This window comes from Aptenodytes forsteri, unplaced genomic scaffold (assembly GCF_000699145.1).
Source record: "Aptenodytes forsteri isolate BGI_AS27 unplaced genomic scaffold, ASM69914v1 Scaffold65, whole genome shotgun sequence".
In the NCBI taxonomy this organism is placed as follows: Eukaryota; Metazoa; Chordata; class Aves; order Sphenisciformes; family Spheniscidae; genus Aptenodytes; species Aptenodytes forsteri.
This window is the reverse complement of record NW_008795127.1, coordinates 1,686,604-1,703,833: the sequence shown is the minus strand read 5'-3', so window position 1 is coordinate 1,703,833 and position 17,230 is coordinate 1,686,604. Positions and strand designations below refer to the sequence as shown.

At 45.9% G+C, this 17,230-nt stretch overlaps 1 protein-coding gene across 3 annotated transcripts in view; it reads left to right on the top strand.

The window, feature by feature from the left end:
- The window catches only part of IRF2 (interferon regulatory factor 2), a 39,610-nt gene extending 24,087 nt beyond the window's left edge, over nt 1–15,523 (top strand). For all 3 annotated transcript variants that reach the window (XM_009277357.2, XM_019471572.1, XM_009277355.2), the window contains 4 exons: nt 3,875–3,986; nt 7,571–7,735; nt 12,721–12,767; nt 14,170–15,523. In XM_009277357.2, coding sequence (XP_009275632.1) covers nt 3,875–3,986; nt 7,571–7,735; nt 12,721–12,767; nt 14,170–14,481 — 636 coding nt within the window. In that variant the 3' untranslated portion in view covers nt 14,482–15,523. The remainder of the gene's footprint in view (nt 1–3,874; nt 3,987–7,570; nt 7,736–12,720; nt 12,768–14,169) is intronic.
- Nucleotides 15,524–17,230: the final 1,707 nt, after the last annotated feature.

The window sequence follows — 17,230 nt, the reverse complement described above, 5'->3', positions numbered from 1 at the left end:
CATGCTTGTGGTTTGGTTAAGTAGCTACAGTTACATGGGATGTTTGGGGGTTTTTTTAAAAACGTGAAGGCTGTTGGAGCCGTGACTGACGTCATCAGTTGACACAGCCTTTGTGTTACGCCTGGAGGTTGGAAAACTGGCAGCCTCGGCAATACATTTGCATTTGTTTGTCTGTGTAAGTAGAAATACAGTAATTATGGAAGGAATGCTTCTGAACAATAGAACTACCTTTTGGAGCAATTAATTTCTGTGCGTAAGGAAGGCATTGGAAATTCATTTTCGTTTAGGCGAGGGGGAGAAGTTCTGTCAGAGCTGCACCTTCTGCTCATGTTTTGGCAGTTAGAATACCTCAGTTGTAAAGCTCCTCAGTCACTGCCTGAGATTTCTGCTTGTTCAGAGCATGGACCCAGACTGACGTTAGCTTTCCCTACAAAGCATGGTGTTTCCTAGCTTTTGCACTTCTGCCGAGCGCCTCTACGAGGTGGTCAGTATTACACACTGGCAGGATTTGGTCCGCCTTCGATGTTTTTCAAAAAGCAAATCGCAAAGGTTTCAGACTTTCAGCCTTTAGTAAAGTTGGTGTTCTTGGGTTGCACGTAGCAGCCGTGTCTGCAGCAGAAGGGCAGCTCAGTCCCCTGCTGCTTGCTTGTGAAGGGCTGGGCCACCCATGCCTGGGTACAGGTTCTGCACCTGCTGGCCAGGAGATGCTCTGGGCCAGGTGAACCCAGAGGCCAGGGAAAACTCCTCCACTGAAATCAGGTTTGGAAGGCAGACGCTGTCCTGGTGGTTGACACTTGTGGAGTTATATGTCAGAATAGTGTGACTTTTAAATTATCTTAAAGGAACCGCTTTTTAACCATCCTATCTGGATCATGCAGCTACGTGTGCTTGTTAGAACGTGACTCTGATGGCAGCCTGTGTTCAGAAGGAGCCAGTAAACTCCTTTGGTCAGAGCAGAGCAGCGTGTGATGCCTGCCAAAGCTGGCAGCAGCACTTTGCCGTTCCCCTCCTTCATAGTCTTTCTTTTAGTCAAAATATTAAATGCCTGAAAAGTTGTAGAGGCGCTTGAACAGTCTTGTCCTCTCCATTAAGATTATCTCACAGTCATTGCTGAGGGAGTCCCAGTGATGCCTGGGAGACTAATGCATGTGGCGTTAGGCCTGGGAGTAGGTGCCAGTGGGGCGATGCTCGCAGCTTTTGGGAGTGCTTTCCTCTAGCTCACATACCCTGAGCTGCACAGAAGCATTAGGCCAGGCGACACAGGAGCAGTGAGCTGAGCTGGCTGTGCCTCCAGCACGTACATCTACCAGCAATACCTGCTAGGAGCATACAGCTCACCAGCCACCAACTATGGTATGGCCACTTAGCTCTTGTAGGCTTTGAGCTGGAGACAGGTAGTATTCCTGTCTGTTCCCCCTTATTCTGGCAAATGCGTACATGAGCTGGCCTCCAGATATGCCTGCATAGATGCTCCTTCCACGCTTAGCTACTGTTAGACTGACTATTGAATGTTGAAGACTATAACAGCGGAGAAGGGTGGTGGATGAATTAATGCAAATGCACATTTCTGAGCATTGAAAGCTGCTTATAATTGCTTTGCTCGGTGATGTGAAGTCCTGAAATCCGAGTTGCGTGTTTTGCATTGAATGCCTTGCAGTTACCCTGAAAACCTCTCTTTAGTTGAGGTGAGTGGGAGGCTGCTCCACGATCTCCTGCCTGGTAACTGCAATGGGGTAATATCAGCAGAAAGAAGCTGACAATCTGAGTGCAGATCTGCAAAAGGACTTAAGCGTGGCAAGAGTCTCGTATTGAGCTCCCCCCTGTTGCCACTGCCAGACCCTGTGGGTACCCACAGCAGCCGCTGGTGGGGGTGAAGAGCCCTGCCAGGCCTTGCTGAGCTTGAGCAGGGTGCTCAGGGCACTTCCCTGCTTGTCCCCATGGATGTGAGAGACCTGGGCCTTAGCAAATCGCTGCTCCGCATTAGGCAAGGGGGGCTGCGAGCCGGTCTCCCACCTCGCAGATAGATCTCTGACCACTGGGCTTTGGGGCAAACGGGGTCTCTCCCTTAAAACGTGAATTCTCAGCAATGGGAGGAGGGCGTAAGTGTCTGAGTAGCCTAGATAAAAACAGGCTCCTTCCTTTGAAACGAAATTAAGGGCTGAACTGCCTGCCTGAGGCTTAATTTCTACCTTATCCTAGATGCATCCTTTTGATTACGCATGCAGCTCCCTGTTGAGACATTTTTTAAAATCTAAGTGCCACCTTTCCCCATGCATTTAGCTTAGGCTTCCAGCAGGCATCTGGACACTGAAAATTTAGGTGATTTAACACCCAACTATGCCAGTGTCCATGTCCCTTTGTCGATCTGGCACCATCACCCGAGTTCCAGGATACTTATTTTTTTCTGCAGCTTGAAAGGGGCTACTAAATAAATTTCCCTGTAACCAAGCCTCAGTAAAGCTGAGCAAGGTGCTGCATGTGCAGCGTTCCCATGGGGGCTGCTGTGTTTGCTGGGGCATTGCACAACACCAGAGGCTCAGGGCTCCAGTGTGCAGCCGTAACCTGTCTCTGCAGTCAGTGATCCTCGGTGGATCAATAGCAGCTAATTTTATCTTTTCCGGCTCTCCAATTCTTTGACCTGCAGGTCGACACAACCAGTGCAGCTCATCGAAGACCTAGTTGCCATTAGCACTACCTTTGCACTCTTCAGATATGCAGAGGGGCCTTGGGACAGGGTGCGTGTTTGCCTCGCTTAATGGCTGGGAAGATGCAGACTTCTGTCGAAGTGACAGCTCTTTTTGAGTGGATCACAATCACAGCATGTGGCATCCAGGAAAGACCTGTCACAGTGTCCCCAGTTTTTTGTCCCCCTGATAACAGTTCATATGGTTAGTACTGTGAAGGGCTAGCACCACAAGTCTTGAGGCTCACCTTTGCCCTGCCCTTGCTGAAATGCTTTAGAGCAGTGAAAATGGGCATGGCGTGGCATCAGATCCAACTGGCAGCTCTGCACATCCATGCAGGTGTCTCTGGGTCAGCAGCGAGGCAGAACTTCCCTTGCAGAGCTAGCACTGCCAGTCCAGAGTAAGAGCAAAAGACTTTAGACTTTGTAACCGATAACCCCATAAGGGAGCCAATACCAGGGAGGAGGTTGGACCTGTAGATAATCCTTTAAATGTGTTCATAGCTTTTTAAAGAAATCCCGAGTTTATGGAATTAAACTTTTGGTGTCTATTCTGAAGGGAGTTTTTTAGATTCCCACTCGAGTGTACCAGACCTACAGAGATGCATCTTGTGGAAAGCTCAGTCTATGTAGAACAGGTGGTGTTTTCCCAACGCTATTGCCCTGTGGTAATGTTTATGATGTGATCTAAAAGGCTGTATTTAGTGTAAACACTTTGGTTTGCTTTCAGGCTTGCTGCAGAGAAAAATTAAGGCTAGGATTTTGTAATTGCTGTACAGAAGCTAAGGCCTCCTTTCAGAGAGCACTAAGAGATACAGCATGTTTGGAAGGGGATGAGGATGAATATTAAATAGAGTATCATTTTAAAGCAATGTTTCTTCCTCGTTTGTTCCAAATGTTAATCTCTTGTAGTAAATAGCACACTAATTTCTTGCTCTCTGAAGGCTCACTCTAAATCTGAAAATTAAAAGTAGCTGTCATTTCAAAGCAGAAGATTTGGAAATGGAGTAGACTCTGGCTTCTTCTCAGAGAACCAAAATACTAGTTCTAAGACCGTGTCTAGCAGAGAACAGGGGGTATATGGCAGGCAGAAGTGATATGAGTTATTACCATCTCAGAACAAAGAGATGAACTGAGTCCAGGCTCCTAAAATAAATCAAACCTGACCCAACTGTACTGTTTTCATTCTAGCAAGAGCCAGTTGAATCATCTTTTGGGATTAATGGGCTAAATGATGTCACTTCTGACTATTTCCTGTCCTCCACTATAAAAAATGAAGTTGACAGTACAGTGAACTTTGTAGGTAAGTACTCCTATGCTTTTCTTATATGCTAAGCATACAGGTGACTTCAGGAACTCTTTTGAGTTTGCCAAACTCAGCTTTCCATCAGCATTTTGCACTTTGGAGAACACCATGGTTACAATCAGGTCAACACATTTTTCACTAGCCCAAGCCATGTGAGGTCCTGGTTGCAGGTCAGCCCCACCACCTTGCAGAGACAGCGAGCAGCACTGTGGCAGTGTGGTGGTTCCCCTGAGAGCAAAGCACTTACAGACATGCTCAGGTGGCTTTTCCTGACATGAACTTACTCCACAGGGTAGTCCTCAGCTATGAGGAGACTGTAGCTGGTGTCACGTGGGAGTTAAACTGCAGTTGGATGGCAGTTTCCCATTGCTCAAAGCAGAGGTTTGTATAGGGTACTGTTTTATTTGGGAGTTTAAACCTGCAGACGAAATGGAGGAACTTGTTTTTTTTACTTGCACCTCAGTAGCAGAGTTAGTTCTTAACATCATTGAGCTAACAACGAGAATCAGCGAAGACTGCATTTAGAAACTGGTACATTAGGAATTAGCTGTCATCTCAGCATGTGAATGATTGGTTTTTGGTAGAATAATTGGGCTGGTTTTTGACAGCTCTTTTTTGGCTGAGGTTGTCACTGCAGCGAGGGCTCCTAGAAATGTGACCCATATACCATTTTCTCTAGAATCCCACTTCTATATATGTCAGAAAAGTGTTTGACAAATATGTTAGTCTTCTGTTTGGAGAGATGGCAGAAAGTATGTGCAGTGACTATTTTTGATGCCCATGCCTTAGGTCGCAAGGCTTTCTGTAGTCATTCCCCTCGAGTACTTCTGTGGCTGAGGAGTTTGTGAGTAGTTTTCCTCTCTTTATGGCAGTTCATTTAATCAGCTGTTGCTTTGTAAGAGTGCTAGAACATGATTGTTGCTCCTACTATTACAGAGGGTTTTATAACTTGAAGGAATAGCATTGTAGTGCTATTACTGCTTCCTGTTTACTGACTGACTCATAAACAAATCTGAAAACACACCAAGGCCAATAGGCAGTCCCAGGGAAGAAGCTTCATACACTTTTGCTTTATTTTACCATCCTAAAGTCAAACAGAGATCAATTAACAGCAGTCTTTGGAATGTACCTGGTGTTCCCCAAAATCCACTAACATCAGAGAGAGTCATTTTGCTGCAAACATCTCAGCTTTCTACAGTACAGTGTATCCTGAACTCCAGTTTGATTTTATGATGAGATGAATGCATGTCACACCTTAGAAGGTCTCAGTAATTTACAGGACAGGACCCATAGTGGCAACATCAACATCTAAGAATGGTCAAAGGTCTGTTGTGGAAACCAAGCAAGAGGTTCAGAGGAACAGAACTGAATTTGCACCTTAAGGGCTTTCATTTTTCTCTGGAGTCACAGAATCCATTTTCAGGGGTAGGACAGCAAGGCTCGGGTGGGTAACTGTCATCCAGTGTTATTTAATTAATGGCTTGTGAAGTGTGCTGCTTATCCAGACTGCAGAGAGAAGTCCGTGTTTAGGACTGCAAGCAGGATTTTAATGTAAACAGGGGGAAAAGGGTAAAATAGATCTGTTTTGCAGAAAGGAGGGAAGTCAGCTGGAGGGGAGGAAAGACAAAGAGCATATGCAGTGTTTCTGACATACGTGCAGCTCACGGGAAAGTGGTGGCATACTGCCCAAGCAAGCAGTAATTTTTTCTGTGCAAGTTATCTCTCGGGGTGGGTAAGAATTCGTCAGGTACTGAGGAGAAAGGTAAAACAGTGCAGATGGCCTGCTCATACCCTGGCACGATACTGGTTTCTCCCACGTAAAAATTAACTCTGTGTGTGTGCTCTTGCCCCCTGCACCCAACGCAATAAAAAGCAGGTTGCTTCAGAACCAGGAAAGATGGAAATACGGTAGAAATGAAATAGCTGGAACAAAATGGTAGTAATTGTAGTGATTCAACTTCTAAAAAAACCACTATCCACTATTTATGTAATTTTCTTTATGCTGGAATTGTCTCATAAAATACACATCCAGCTTTGGGGGACTTCCCAGTGGTTACCTGGCACTTCACAAAGCAAAATGATATGCAGCTTTTCTCTGGGAGAAAAACCTGTCACTTTTCTTTTTCAAAAAGTCATGTTTTAGCCTTGTCTAAAGGTAGAAGGTGGGAATGGATTGTGTGTATATACATGTGCATTCATGTATATTTATCTTGATGATAATGATATTCCTATTGAGGAATAGACACTATCTTTTGCCTTTTTTAAAATTAATAATTAGAGTACTTAGGTCACTGAGCAGAAGAATTTCAAGATCTACTGTTTCATTGCCTACATTTTTTCCCATCATGGGTCTAGAAAAAAATGGACTGTCTGAATTTCTAACAACACAGCACCGTGTTCGTACACAATTTGTCTGTATGAAGATTGTGCCTTTTGAAGCTTTATGTTCCAGTGAAAGAATATCTATAGTCCTTCCCTTTCTCTTGGACAACTGTGGATTCAGGTTAGCCATCTGCTGAGACAGCTCCATCCCTGTGTGCTCTTCAAATCGAGCTAGTGGCTTTCAGCTCTGTGCTGGATTAATGCAGTGGTCATGTGTTCATACTGCTGGGATCGATAGGGGAGTTGTACAAGACAGAGGGAATTATCTCAAGCAGCACCAGAGAAGTGAGATTCTGGCTTTCACCATAGTTTTGCTTTGCTCAGTAACTTCTTGGTAGCTCGGTTTGTTCCCCTGTTTCAAAAGGATGTCATGTAGCACAATTAATGCCTGCAAAGCATTTCAGGACACTTACAAAGAATCCATGATGCCTTCACTTTGTAGAAATAAATAATGTTCCTTTAGTATTAAATATAATGTGCCTGGGGGAATGGGAAAACCGTCTTTTAATAACCAACCAGACTGTAGCTTTCAGTCACAGACCATGGGGATTACAGACTACAGGTATAACTGTGCTTTTCTACATACCATCACTGGCATTGCAAGGATCAGTGAGAATAAGCATCTAACTGGAGAAGAAATTTTTCACAGGTTCACGTCATGTATAAATCAGAGCCCCACCATGTTTTACATGACCGTGTGGCCAGTTTGTTGCATGCCAGTTCCGGTCTTCTGGTGCATAATTTACATGAGAGCATCCAGAGGCCATGGGATGTTGGCAGCTTGCAGAATGAGGATGCTTTCCCAGGTTAGGAGAGATTGCTGTGGTCCGTATGTCCTCATGAGACCGTGTTTCTGAGTGGAGGAGGAGTGTGGCTGTGGTCTTCCCTGGGAAAGCCTCTGGACAGCTGGTATGTCAAGGGGAGCTCAAGGACGTTATGTGTGAGAGCCAGGGGAGAGTTAGCCATTTTCAGTCATCACAAGTGGGGAAAAAAAGGTCTCTGAAGGTGCTGGAAACTAAATAAATCACACAGGTTTCCTTTAGAAGTCCCATTGAAAGCAGGTGGTGGGCATGGAAGAAAGTGCTGAGACGGTATTGAAGATTCACTCAAATACCAAGCAGGCTCCAAGGACAGGCTCTTAGAGATCCAGCCAGGGTCAAGGTGTTACGAGTAATCAATTTTTCATTTCTAACCCCAAGTTGTAGGACAGCCGCACCTTGATGGCAGCAGCGAGGAGCAGGTGATAGTTGCCAATCCTCCTGATGTTTGCCAGGTAGTAGAAGTGACAACAGAAAGCGACGAACAGCCCCTCAGCATGAGCCAGCTGTACCCCCTTCAGATCTCCCCTGTCTCGTCCTATGCAGGTAAGCATCCTGGCATTTCTTTTTTTGGAAATGTTTGGAAGACACTGGGGAAAAGAGGGCTTTTCCAGGGTAGCTGGCAAAGATCCAGAAATGTCTATTCGGCTGCCTTCTGCATTTTTAATGAAACTCAAAAACTCACAGTCCTCTACTCATTTCACCTTGGGAAACAACTTGGCAGATCTGAGGTTGGAAATGTAAGCTGCAGATTTTAGCCTGTGACTAATGGAAAAAGAGAACCTTTTTAGTTGTAATGCAGAGAGGTCTTTTCGTCTTTTATTAGAGGGGCATTTTCAGCGGTGCAAATGGTGTGCTGCAAATATAGTGTGTCCCCCTTGCCCCCTGACCTACTAAGATTAAAGGTCTTCTCTGCTCTATGTTTCCTCAGTGCCTAGCACAGGGGGCACAGAGTGCTAAGGGCTGCACTAATGGTATATAATGCAGACGTGGAGCTGAGGGCCCTGGGGGAGTGGATCTGTCTTGTTACAAATAGTCTGCAGACTAGAACAGCCATGTAGTGTCTGATAACAAGTGGTCCTGCAAGCAGCAGAGCCGTGGGTGTCTGGCTTCCAACGTCTGCTTCCCATCTGGATTCTCTGATATCTAAAAAGGGGTGAGATAACAAGCTTTTCCCCGAGTCAGGGTGCTAATGGTTTCTCTTTTTTGTCTGGCCCCTTATTTTCATAAAACTGGTAGGAAGTTAGGAGTCTTGGGCACTCATTTATCCCTTATCCAAGTCTGACAGTATGTTCAGAAGTTGTTAGGGGAGAACAGACACGAATGCACACGTGGGCACGCTATATAGAGTCCCTGCAATCTTATAAGCCTTATTTCCGTAGGAAGCAGGGCAAAGCCACATTGAAAGTAGAAAAAGTTTCAGATCCAACCTGTCCTTCCCTTTTTAACATGTTGCTGACTTGCAAGCCTCAGGAGACTGGGTAGAAACACGAATGTCATCTTTTTAGGCAAACTTAAGTATTAATTGTTCCCCACGCAATTTATTATTTTACACATGGTTTTGCCTTTGACTCATTAGGCTGAAATTACTTCCAGACACATTTTTATAAAATATGTATTTAGTAATTTTTATCTTTGGGTCTGGGTGAATAGTATGATGTTCTTTTGACTAGCCTCCAATGTTAGTCTCATGCATGTTCAGAAACGATAATGCTTCCCAATGTGTTTAGTCTGTAATGGCCAAAGCATTTAGAAGGGCTTTGCAAAGCGTAAGGCAGGAGGATGAGGGTGCTTTAACTTATTAGCAGCTGGGAGACGGGGCCTTTGAAACATTTGTCCTCTTTCCATATGCTTCTTGCAAAACTTTTCCCGTCTATGTGAACATGACAATGATGCTTTCTTTTAACCTCAGCTACAGGATCCAAGTTCTTGGAATGCAAACAAAAGTCACTGTCTTGGTCTGGAAGTCATGGTGGTTGCTTGGGCTGGTACGATAGAAAGGGGTGGTCTGATGATAGGAGAACCACCCTGACATGAGCAAGTCATGAACTGCCTCCCCTAAAGTCAATGCAACAAGCCTGCATAAGGAAAATGAGGCATGACTGAAGTACTTCTGCTATCCCCTTATATTGTCTTGGTATCCTGGTGGTCGTCAGCTGTCCTAACTTATACCAGGACCTGCTAGCCCATAACTCAGATAACACAGAGATGATTTCATGCCACTGACATGCTTTTGAATGCATCTCAAGGCAGCTCTTGATGATCCTGGTTATGCTCGTTAGAGGCCAATAAGAAGTGGAGTACTGCAAGGATCTGTCCTCGGACAAATCCTATTTAATATATCAATGAGCAGAAGAGGTGTAGGAGTACACACTTGAGAAGTTTACAGGTGACACCAAATAGGGGACACCAGTCGATACACTTGAGGGCAGGGCAGCCATCCAGAGAGACCTGCAGAGACTGCAGGAATGGGTCAGCAGAAACCTTATGAAATTCAGCAAGGACGCATGCCAAGTCCTGTGCCTGGGGAGGAAGAGCCCTTTGCAGTGATAGAGGCTGGGGCTGATGGGATGGGGAGCAGCTCTGCAGAAAGGCGGGTGGGCAGTGAGCTGAACGTGAGACAGCAGATCACCCTGGCCACAGAGAAGGCCACTGGCTTTCAGGAGCATGGCCAGTAGATCTAGGGAAGCGATTATCCCCCTCTACTCAGCACTAGTTACACTGCTTCTGGAGTAGCGGGTCCAGTCTTGAGCCCTCCAGTCCAAGAAAGATACAAACGAACAGGAGCAAGTGCAAGGAAGGGCTACCAGGATGATCAAGTGCTGGAGCACTCACTCTGTGAGGAGATACTGAAGGACTGGGGAGAGGTGGTTTTGAGGACCTCATAGCAGCCTGCCCCTGCCTGCAAGGATGTTATTGAGAAGGCAGAGCCAAGCTCTTCACAGCGGTGCGTGGTGGGAGGATAAGAAACAGCAGGCATAAATTGAAACAAGAGAACTTGGTCCAGCTGGATATAAGAAAAAATGTCACCTTTTTCACCACAAGGACAGTTAGGCAGTGGAGCAGGATGCCCAGAAAGGTTGTGCTGCCTCCATCCTCAGAGGTTGTCAAGACCTGACTGGGTAAGGCCCTGAGCAACCTGATCCAGTCCTGTAGCTGGCCCTGCTTTGAGCAAGAGGTTGGGCTATAGACCTCCTGAAGTCCCTTCCAGCCCGAATTGTTCTATGAACATCTTTTTTTTTTAAAGCATGCATTTGCCCTTGAGGCAAGAGTGAGGACAGGGGTCTGGTTTGTTAGAACTCTGAAACTTGTAGGACATTCTTGTGACTATTTCTGCCTTTGTCTTGCTCCACACAAACCTGTACAGCAGAACCGCGGGAGCCCTGGCCCTGTGCTCAAGGGTTTGCTGGGTAGAGCTGCCTGCTCTGTCTGTCAGGTGCTATCGCTGAATGGCAGCAAAGAGTATAACCATAACAGTTGTACAGGAACAGTTAGTTAAGCTCTTCTGAAACAACAACAAAAAAAAGTAGCCTGAGGTATCAGCTGTCCTACATAAATCTGTTTTATTTCAAAAACACCTCTAGTTCCATTCTGAGGTTACTCAGGCAAATGATATGAGTGGCCCTTGTGAGTTTTCTCATATTTCCACTGATGCCTATGAAATCCATTTTTTTTAGTACTGAGGCTGTTGTCAACCTCCTCTTGTGTTTGACACTGCTTGAAATAACCTCTTGATTGAAATAACCTCTCTAACTTTCTATGCCCGAGTGGCTAGCTTCCCTGGCTTTCCTAACTATAGTGCTATCTCTTGCTCAGAATTTTGTTATGTATAAACACCAAGGATGGATTCCTTTTCAGCTGCATCACTCTTTTCTTGTTACCACATGTTTCATCATGTCAAGGAATATCTGTTTCTTGTCTCTATGTGGATTCCTCCTATTGATTCTATCTCCAGGGCCGTTTCACCTCTGCACAGATTAATTTCTGCCTCTCCTCCCCCCAGCATGGCTTAATTAGCCAGCTTAATCACGTTGGCACATCTCTCTTTACCTGGGCCAGTGAATGAGAAGCCCTGCAGAGTGTTAACTTCACAGGGCTTTGCAGTTAGATTTAACCTTTCGGACTGCTCCTCTGCTTACTGCATGCTGCAGCGGAGACTCTGGAGTAGGGGATGTGCTGGCTTCGGAAGTAGTAGTCTGGAGTAGCTGAGCTGCCCGCTTCCTTGCTTCAGAAGGACTTCGAGTGCGCTGGGACAAGGCACAGTCCATGCACCCTTAGCACTCATGTTATGTCCAGTGCAGAGCACGAGGTTGCTCACTGGGAAGGCAGGATCGTGGTTTATGGTTGCAGGGGTGCAGGGGCTGTCCAAAGCAGTCTGCATGGGCTAAAATGTGTAACACAGAGCGGAGAGTGGAAATTGGGACTTGAGAGCTCCCTTGCCTGCTACAGTTACTCATCATTCCTTCAAGCTTGTAATTTCTGGCCTCCTGTTGGCTCAGGGAGTGGATGAGCCCTATCTGGTCAGCCCCGGTGGGGGGGTTGGAGAAAGACCTCTTCCTGTCATAAGACTGATAGATGCCTAGTGTTATCCTCCCAGGAAACAGGAAGGCACAGACTGGTCCTGAAAAGAGGGGTTTGTGTACCATCTGGGATGTATCTGAGGCACAGCACTCTCAACCAGCCCATGGGCCAGGAGCCTGACTCTCAGCTGGGAGACCTGCATTCAGACACACTTCCTTGAAAATACAGTCAAAATTCCTGGATTTCAGGCTCTTCTGCAAGGGAGGGATGCAGCTGCAGGAGGATGGCCGTCCTGCTGGAGCTGCGCCCCCCTGTGTTTGCGCTCTGGTTGAAGTGATGAGGGTGAGGGAGGCCGTGTGGGGTGGGAGGAGGTGATGGGGCTGGAGATAGTAGTATTTCTACATGCTCGAGTGGTGGGTGAAGGGTTGAGAAGTAGGCTGGGGGGGGCTGGGCACGGGTGGCAAAAGCGAAATGAGAGCAAAGTATAACAACAGTAATAAAGCGCCAGAAGTGACAACAAGCCCTTGAGGCGGCAGGCTGAGATAACAGTTCATGAAACAAAAACACACTTATCTCCTCTGGGGTGGAGTTGTTGCTGGTTTTGCAGGGAGATAAAAATAAGGATTTGGACAGAACTTTGCTCTTTGCCAGGCCTGGAGCTGCCAAGAGAGGGTGAGGGAGAGGGGGCATCCCCCACCTGCAGGAGGCTCTTCCCTCTGCCCAGAAAGAACAAATCTACTTCTTCCCTCTCTGTTGCTGTCTTTTCCAGGGTATAGCCATGTCAACTGTGATAACCATGTGAATTTACCCAAGTTGTTCAACGCAGCTGTGCTATCTAGCCCTTGGATTGCTGTTGCTGCGGCAGGGGGTCCATGCTTCTCTGTTTTTTTCTGGTCGTTGGCTTGACTCTGCTTCCACTTGTTGGAATTGGATCAGGCCTCTTGAGCTGGATTTTGCTACTGTAGATAGAATAGTGTGAGTTTCATTTTTGTTTCTGTTTTGTTTGACAGAAAGTGAAACGACTGACAGCGTTCCAAGTGATGAAGAAAATGTAGAGGTAAGTGTTTTGTGGATTTTTAGCACTTTGGAGCAAGGTCTCAAGAACAATGTCCTGAGGTATTCTTCCCCCTTCTCCGTTTGCAGCTCTGTCTACCAGTTGAGCATTCATTTTAATAATAGCTGGGAGAGAAAAACAAACCAGGAAGGTTCAAGGGAGACAGACATTTGGGTGGTTGTCCTGCAGAATGGATACCTCTGCAAGTTCTTTCCTCCTCATCTGTCCAAACTACAATGAGATTAATTTGCATGAGATGTTCTGGAGAGCCATCAACAGTGCCAGCTAGTTTGTTAATATGATGCATTGACATTGCTGGGTAGTGAGTATTTTATCTTGGTTGAAAGCATGCTCACTTTGTTTTCCTTAAATGGCACATGAACTCATAAAATTGGAGGAAATGCTTACATGTATGACAGAAATGCAACTTGAATGTTTGAGGTATGTGAGGCAAAAAGCTTTCCCAAGCAGTCAGTTGGGTATTGCTGGGTGAAAGGAATCCGTGGAGAAAATACACACCCCGTGAACGTTTCCTGAGCTGCATCTATGCAAAACCAGCACTCGTCTTTTGGGGCTGCCATTAAGTGACCAGACCTACTGATCTCCATGAGTACTTAGAGGCCAGGGGAAGCTCACTAAGGGCACTTAGATGCCCTGTGGTCCAGCTGCGTTTTTGCAGAAGGCCTCTTGCAAATCTCTCTCCTGCTGTGCCCCCCCGAAAGCCCTCTGAATCCTCCTTCTTGGAGAACTGCAGGTTGTGCAGCTGTATAACGGCACGGCTAACCCTCTTGGTTTAGTCTCTTGTGCCTTGGTTAGGGTGGAGCCCCTATGTAGGCTGCCAATAACGACTCCCCAAACCTCCTTTGACGGAACATGCCATTGCAGCATGTGTGATGGGGAAAGGACTGGATGCTTATCTTTTCTTGGCAAACCTCCTCCCTGTGATGGGGGACACAACATCAAGTGACAGTGGTTTTCCCGGCATCCTCACCTGTGTTGACAGTTTGGGTGGTGCTGTTTGAGAGGCGTTGGGTCTCTGTGCCTGCCTGTTGGCAGGAGGATGCTCTCTCTTGGTAATGGAGGAGACACTGCCACTTGAAGCTCTGAGTGTTTGGTCCTCTGTATCCATTTTTGTCTTCAGCATACTGGGAATAAGGCCTTTATTTTCCATTAGAAGAGTGGGCAGAGCCTCTTGAGTGCTGGAGAGCCACCAAGGTTTAGACACATGACTTCAGAAAGGGAGAAGTGGCTGAGAGCAAAGACATTCAAAGCCAGCAGCTAGAGGCTCAGGCTTTTAGAGATGGATTAACTCCTGTGCAATTTGTGGATGTTTCTGTCTTCACGTTGTTACTCGGAGCACTTTATATGAGCGAATGCAACTTTGCAGTCTTTCCTCCTTTTTTAGGGACGACTTCATTGGCAGAAGAAAAACATTGAAGGCAAACAGTATCTCAGCAATCTGGGAATGAGGAACACTTCTCATATGCTTCCCAGCATGGCAACTTTTGTAGCCAACAAGCCTGACCTCCAAGTCACCATCAAAGAAGAAAGCTGCCCACTGCCTTACAACAGCTCCTGGCCCCCTTTCCCAGACATCCCTCTGCCGCAAGTAGTGTCCACAGCCTCCACAAGCAGCAGCCGGCCAGACCGCGAGACACGGGCCAGCGTCATCAAGAAAACGTCAGACATCACCCAGTCGAGAGTCAAGAGCTGCTAAGCCTTTGACGGTGTGTTTTTTTAGCTTTGTTTTGTTTGGTTTTGTATTTTACATTTCTCTAGGAGAGGTTCATCCCTTGACGCACACGAGACAAATCTAAGGTGAAGCTTTGGCAATATAAAACATTGCTGTGTCCGACTCCAGTGCCGGAGTGTTTTTAACTCAGGACTCCAGCTGTCAGTATGTACACCTGAACCCAGGCGGACCTCCAAGGTTGCTACATTTGGAAAAAAACCCCAAGAACTTTGGCCCACTTGCAGGTTCCAGTGTTTCATAAGAGGACCAACCGACCACAAGGGAAGTGGTGCTGCTGCACTTCTTGCTGTCAAGGCTGTGATGGAACTGAAAGCCTCAGAATGGAAGAGAAAATGTGAACTAGCTGGAATATTTTTAAATAAAGAAAAATCTATTGTGAATATTGTACATAGTGCAGTACTAGCAACGTTGCAGTCTGCTTGTGCACCTTATTAAGAAAGCACTTACGAAAGGCCTTTTATTATCTTGCTCTACTTAATGGCACATTGAAGGTCCCTCCCCACCTGTATTCTTTTCCAAGGCTATTCTTGCTAAAGTGTCTTTAAAGAATAGAGAAAGGAAAGAAAGTGAAAACTTCCCATGTGGATTTCATATGTTTTAAGACTGCTTTTCTCATGTTTGTTTCTAATCTGCTATGCTTGAATGCCGCGTGGTACAATAGGAAGAAAAAAGAAACCTATTACAGAGATATTATGCAAATTCCCAGATTTAAAAAAAGAAGAAGAAAAATACTCTAATTCTAACCAGAGCAAGCTTTTTTATTTTTTATACAGGGGAATATTTTATTCAAAGTAAAATTCTAAAGTGAATATAATTTTTTTTAATCTTTTCTACAGCAAATTTATAATTTTAAGATTCAGTCCTTGGTTATCAGCAGTTATTACATCCTTGTGGCACATTTTTTTTTTTTAATTTTGTAAAGGTGAAATAGCTTTTATGAGCTCATGTAGCAACCAGATTATCCTGTGGATTGATAATAAATATGCTATATAGTTAAATTTTTAATAATCCTCTTGTTTGTCTCTCTTTTTTAGTCTTTCAGAAACCCCAGATGGCATGGGTTTGATAGGTGAATGTGACCTCTCGGAGTGAGCAATTAGCATGAGCCGCCTTTACAATTTCTGGAGCACCCATCTAACAGGATGGGAAGTACTGTACTTGAGACAGCTCGAGGTGGAAAGAGGAACTAGAGCTTAGAAGTGGCGTACTCGAGTTTGGCCTCATGTGCAGAGGTTGGGAGTTGGGGCACCTCTTCTGCTGTTATTCTGTGGTTGGGCTTTGAGCAAGTCACCTCATGGAAGGGATCTTGTGAAAGTCCATCCCCCCACCCAACGCAGGCTCAGCTGTGCTTGCCCCATTCCTGGTAGATCTCTGTTTAGCTTGCTCGCGGTTCCCTTGTCTGGAAAAATCTCTTTTTGCAGAGTTTCAAGCAGTAACTCCTTATTAGTGGAATGAATTGGAAGTCAAATAAACATTCCCCAAGGCATTCAACATCTACCACGTGATGGCAAGTTCTGATTCCTCTGGGTCTTCGAGGGAAGCTGCTGAGTATCTGATTAAGGGTGTGCAGTGGCTTGCAGGGTTGCGTCGTGGTGGTGGATGACAAGCCATGCCATTGACTCTGTGAAGTGCTGTATGCTTTGGGCTGGCACTGGCATGGGCAGAAGTTGAGAGCACTTACCCTCTTGCAGTTTTTCAAGCTGTTGGAAGTTGAACGGATTGATTCAGGTATGTAAAATACATGGACACAGAGTGTACTTCAGGTGTGATTACCATTCTGATACCAACCCGACAGATAGCTGAGCTGAGTGCTGTGTATATTGGGCTGATGAGCAGTAACGTGCACAGAAATGGGTGCATCACAGGGAGATGTTCTAACTGGCTGTTGAAAAGGGAAAGCAAACAGTAGGATTTTGCTGTGTTCTTAACCTGATGCCACTATTCCAAATTTCATTACAAGTCCGTGTGAAACTTGCAATTTTGTCTTGCCCACCCACTGCACAGTGGCCTGGGAAGACAAGGTTGGAGTTTTGGTTGGGGTTGGGAGGAGGAGGAAGCCCCAAGCAGTATTTGAAGTGAGGCTGAAAACTCGTAATGGTTAAAATCATTGTATGTAAACTTTCTGGGCCCTGTCCCTTTCCCTTGGTTGTGTGCTCACCCTTCCAGTGGCCCTCTAGGTCCAGAGGCCACGAGGTTTGGTCTTCCTCCAGGAGGTTGTGTATATGCATGTGTGTGTGTGCAGTGGTGTTACAGTGAGTCTCCGGCAGCCCGAGTCCTTTGCCAGCAGGGTTATGAGGCCCGTGGCAGGTTTCTTTTTCTGGGTTTTGGGGCTCACTTGGGATTATTTTTATATTTTCTTAACACTGTCTGCTTTGATTTTTGGAAGTCTTTCCAAACTTCCAAGCTAAAGTTTGGAAGTTGCTCTGTAGCATCTCCTAGCCCCTTTTAAGGTAACAGGCTCTTGTTTCTTAGGGAGGGCCTATAGGGTCACAGAAAAGCCGGGGCTGGAAGGGACCCTGGGGCACATCGGGTCCAACCCTCTGTTGAACAAGGATCTTAGAGTAGGTTATCCAGGGCCCTGTCAAACCAAGTCTTGAATATTTCCAGCAAGGAAATTCTCTTCTAGGCTTCATGAATCCCTTTCTTCCAGCCTTTCTTCATGTGGCAAGTTCCCTGGCCTGCCACTGGCCTGCAGGGTAGGGATGTGGTTGGG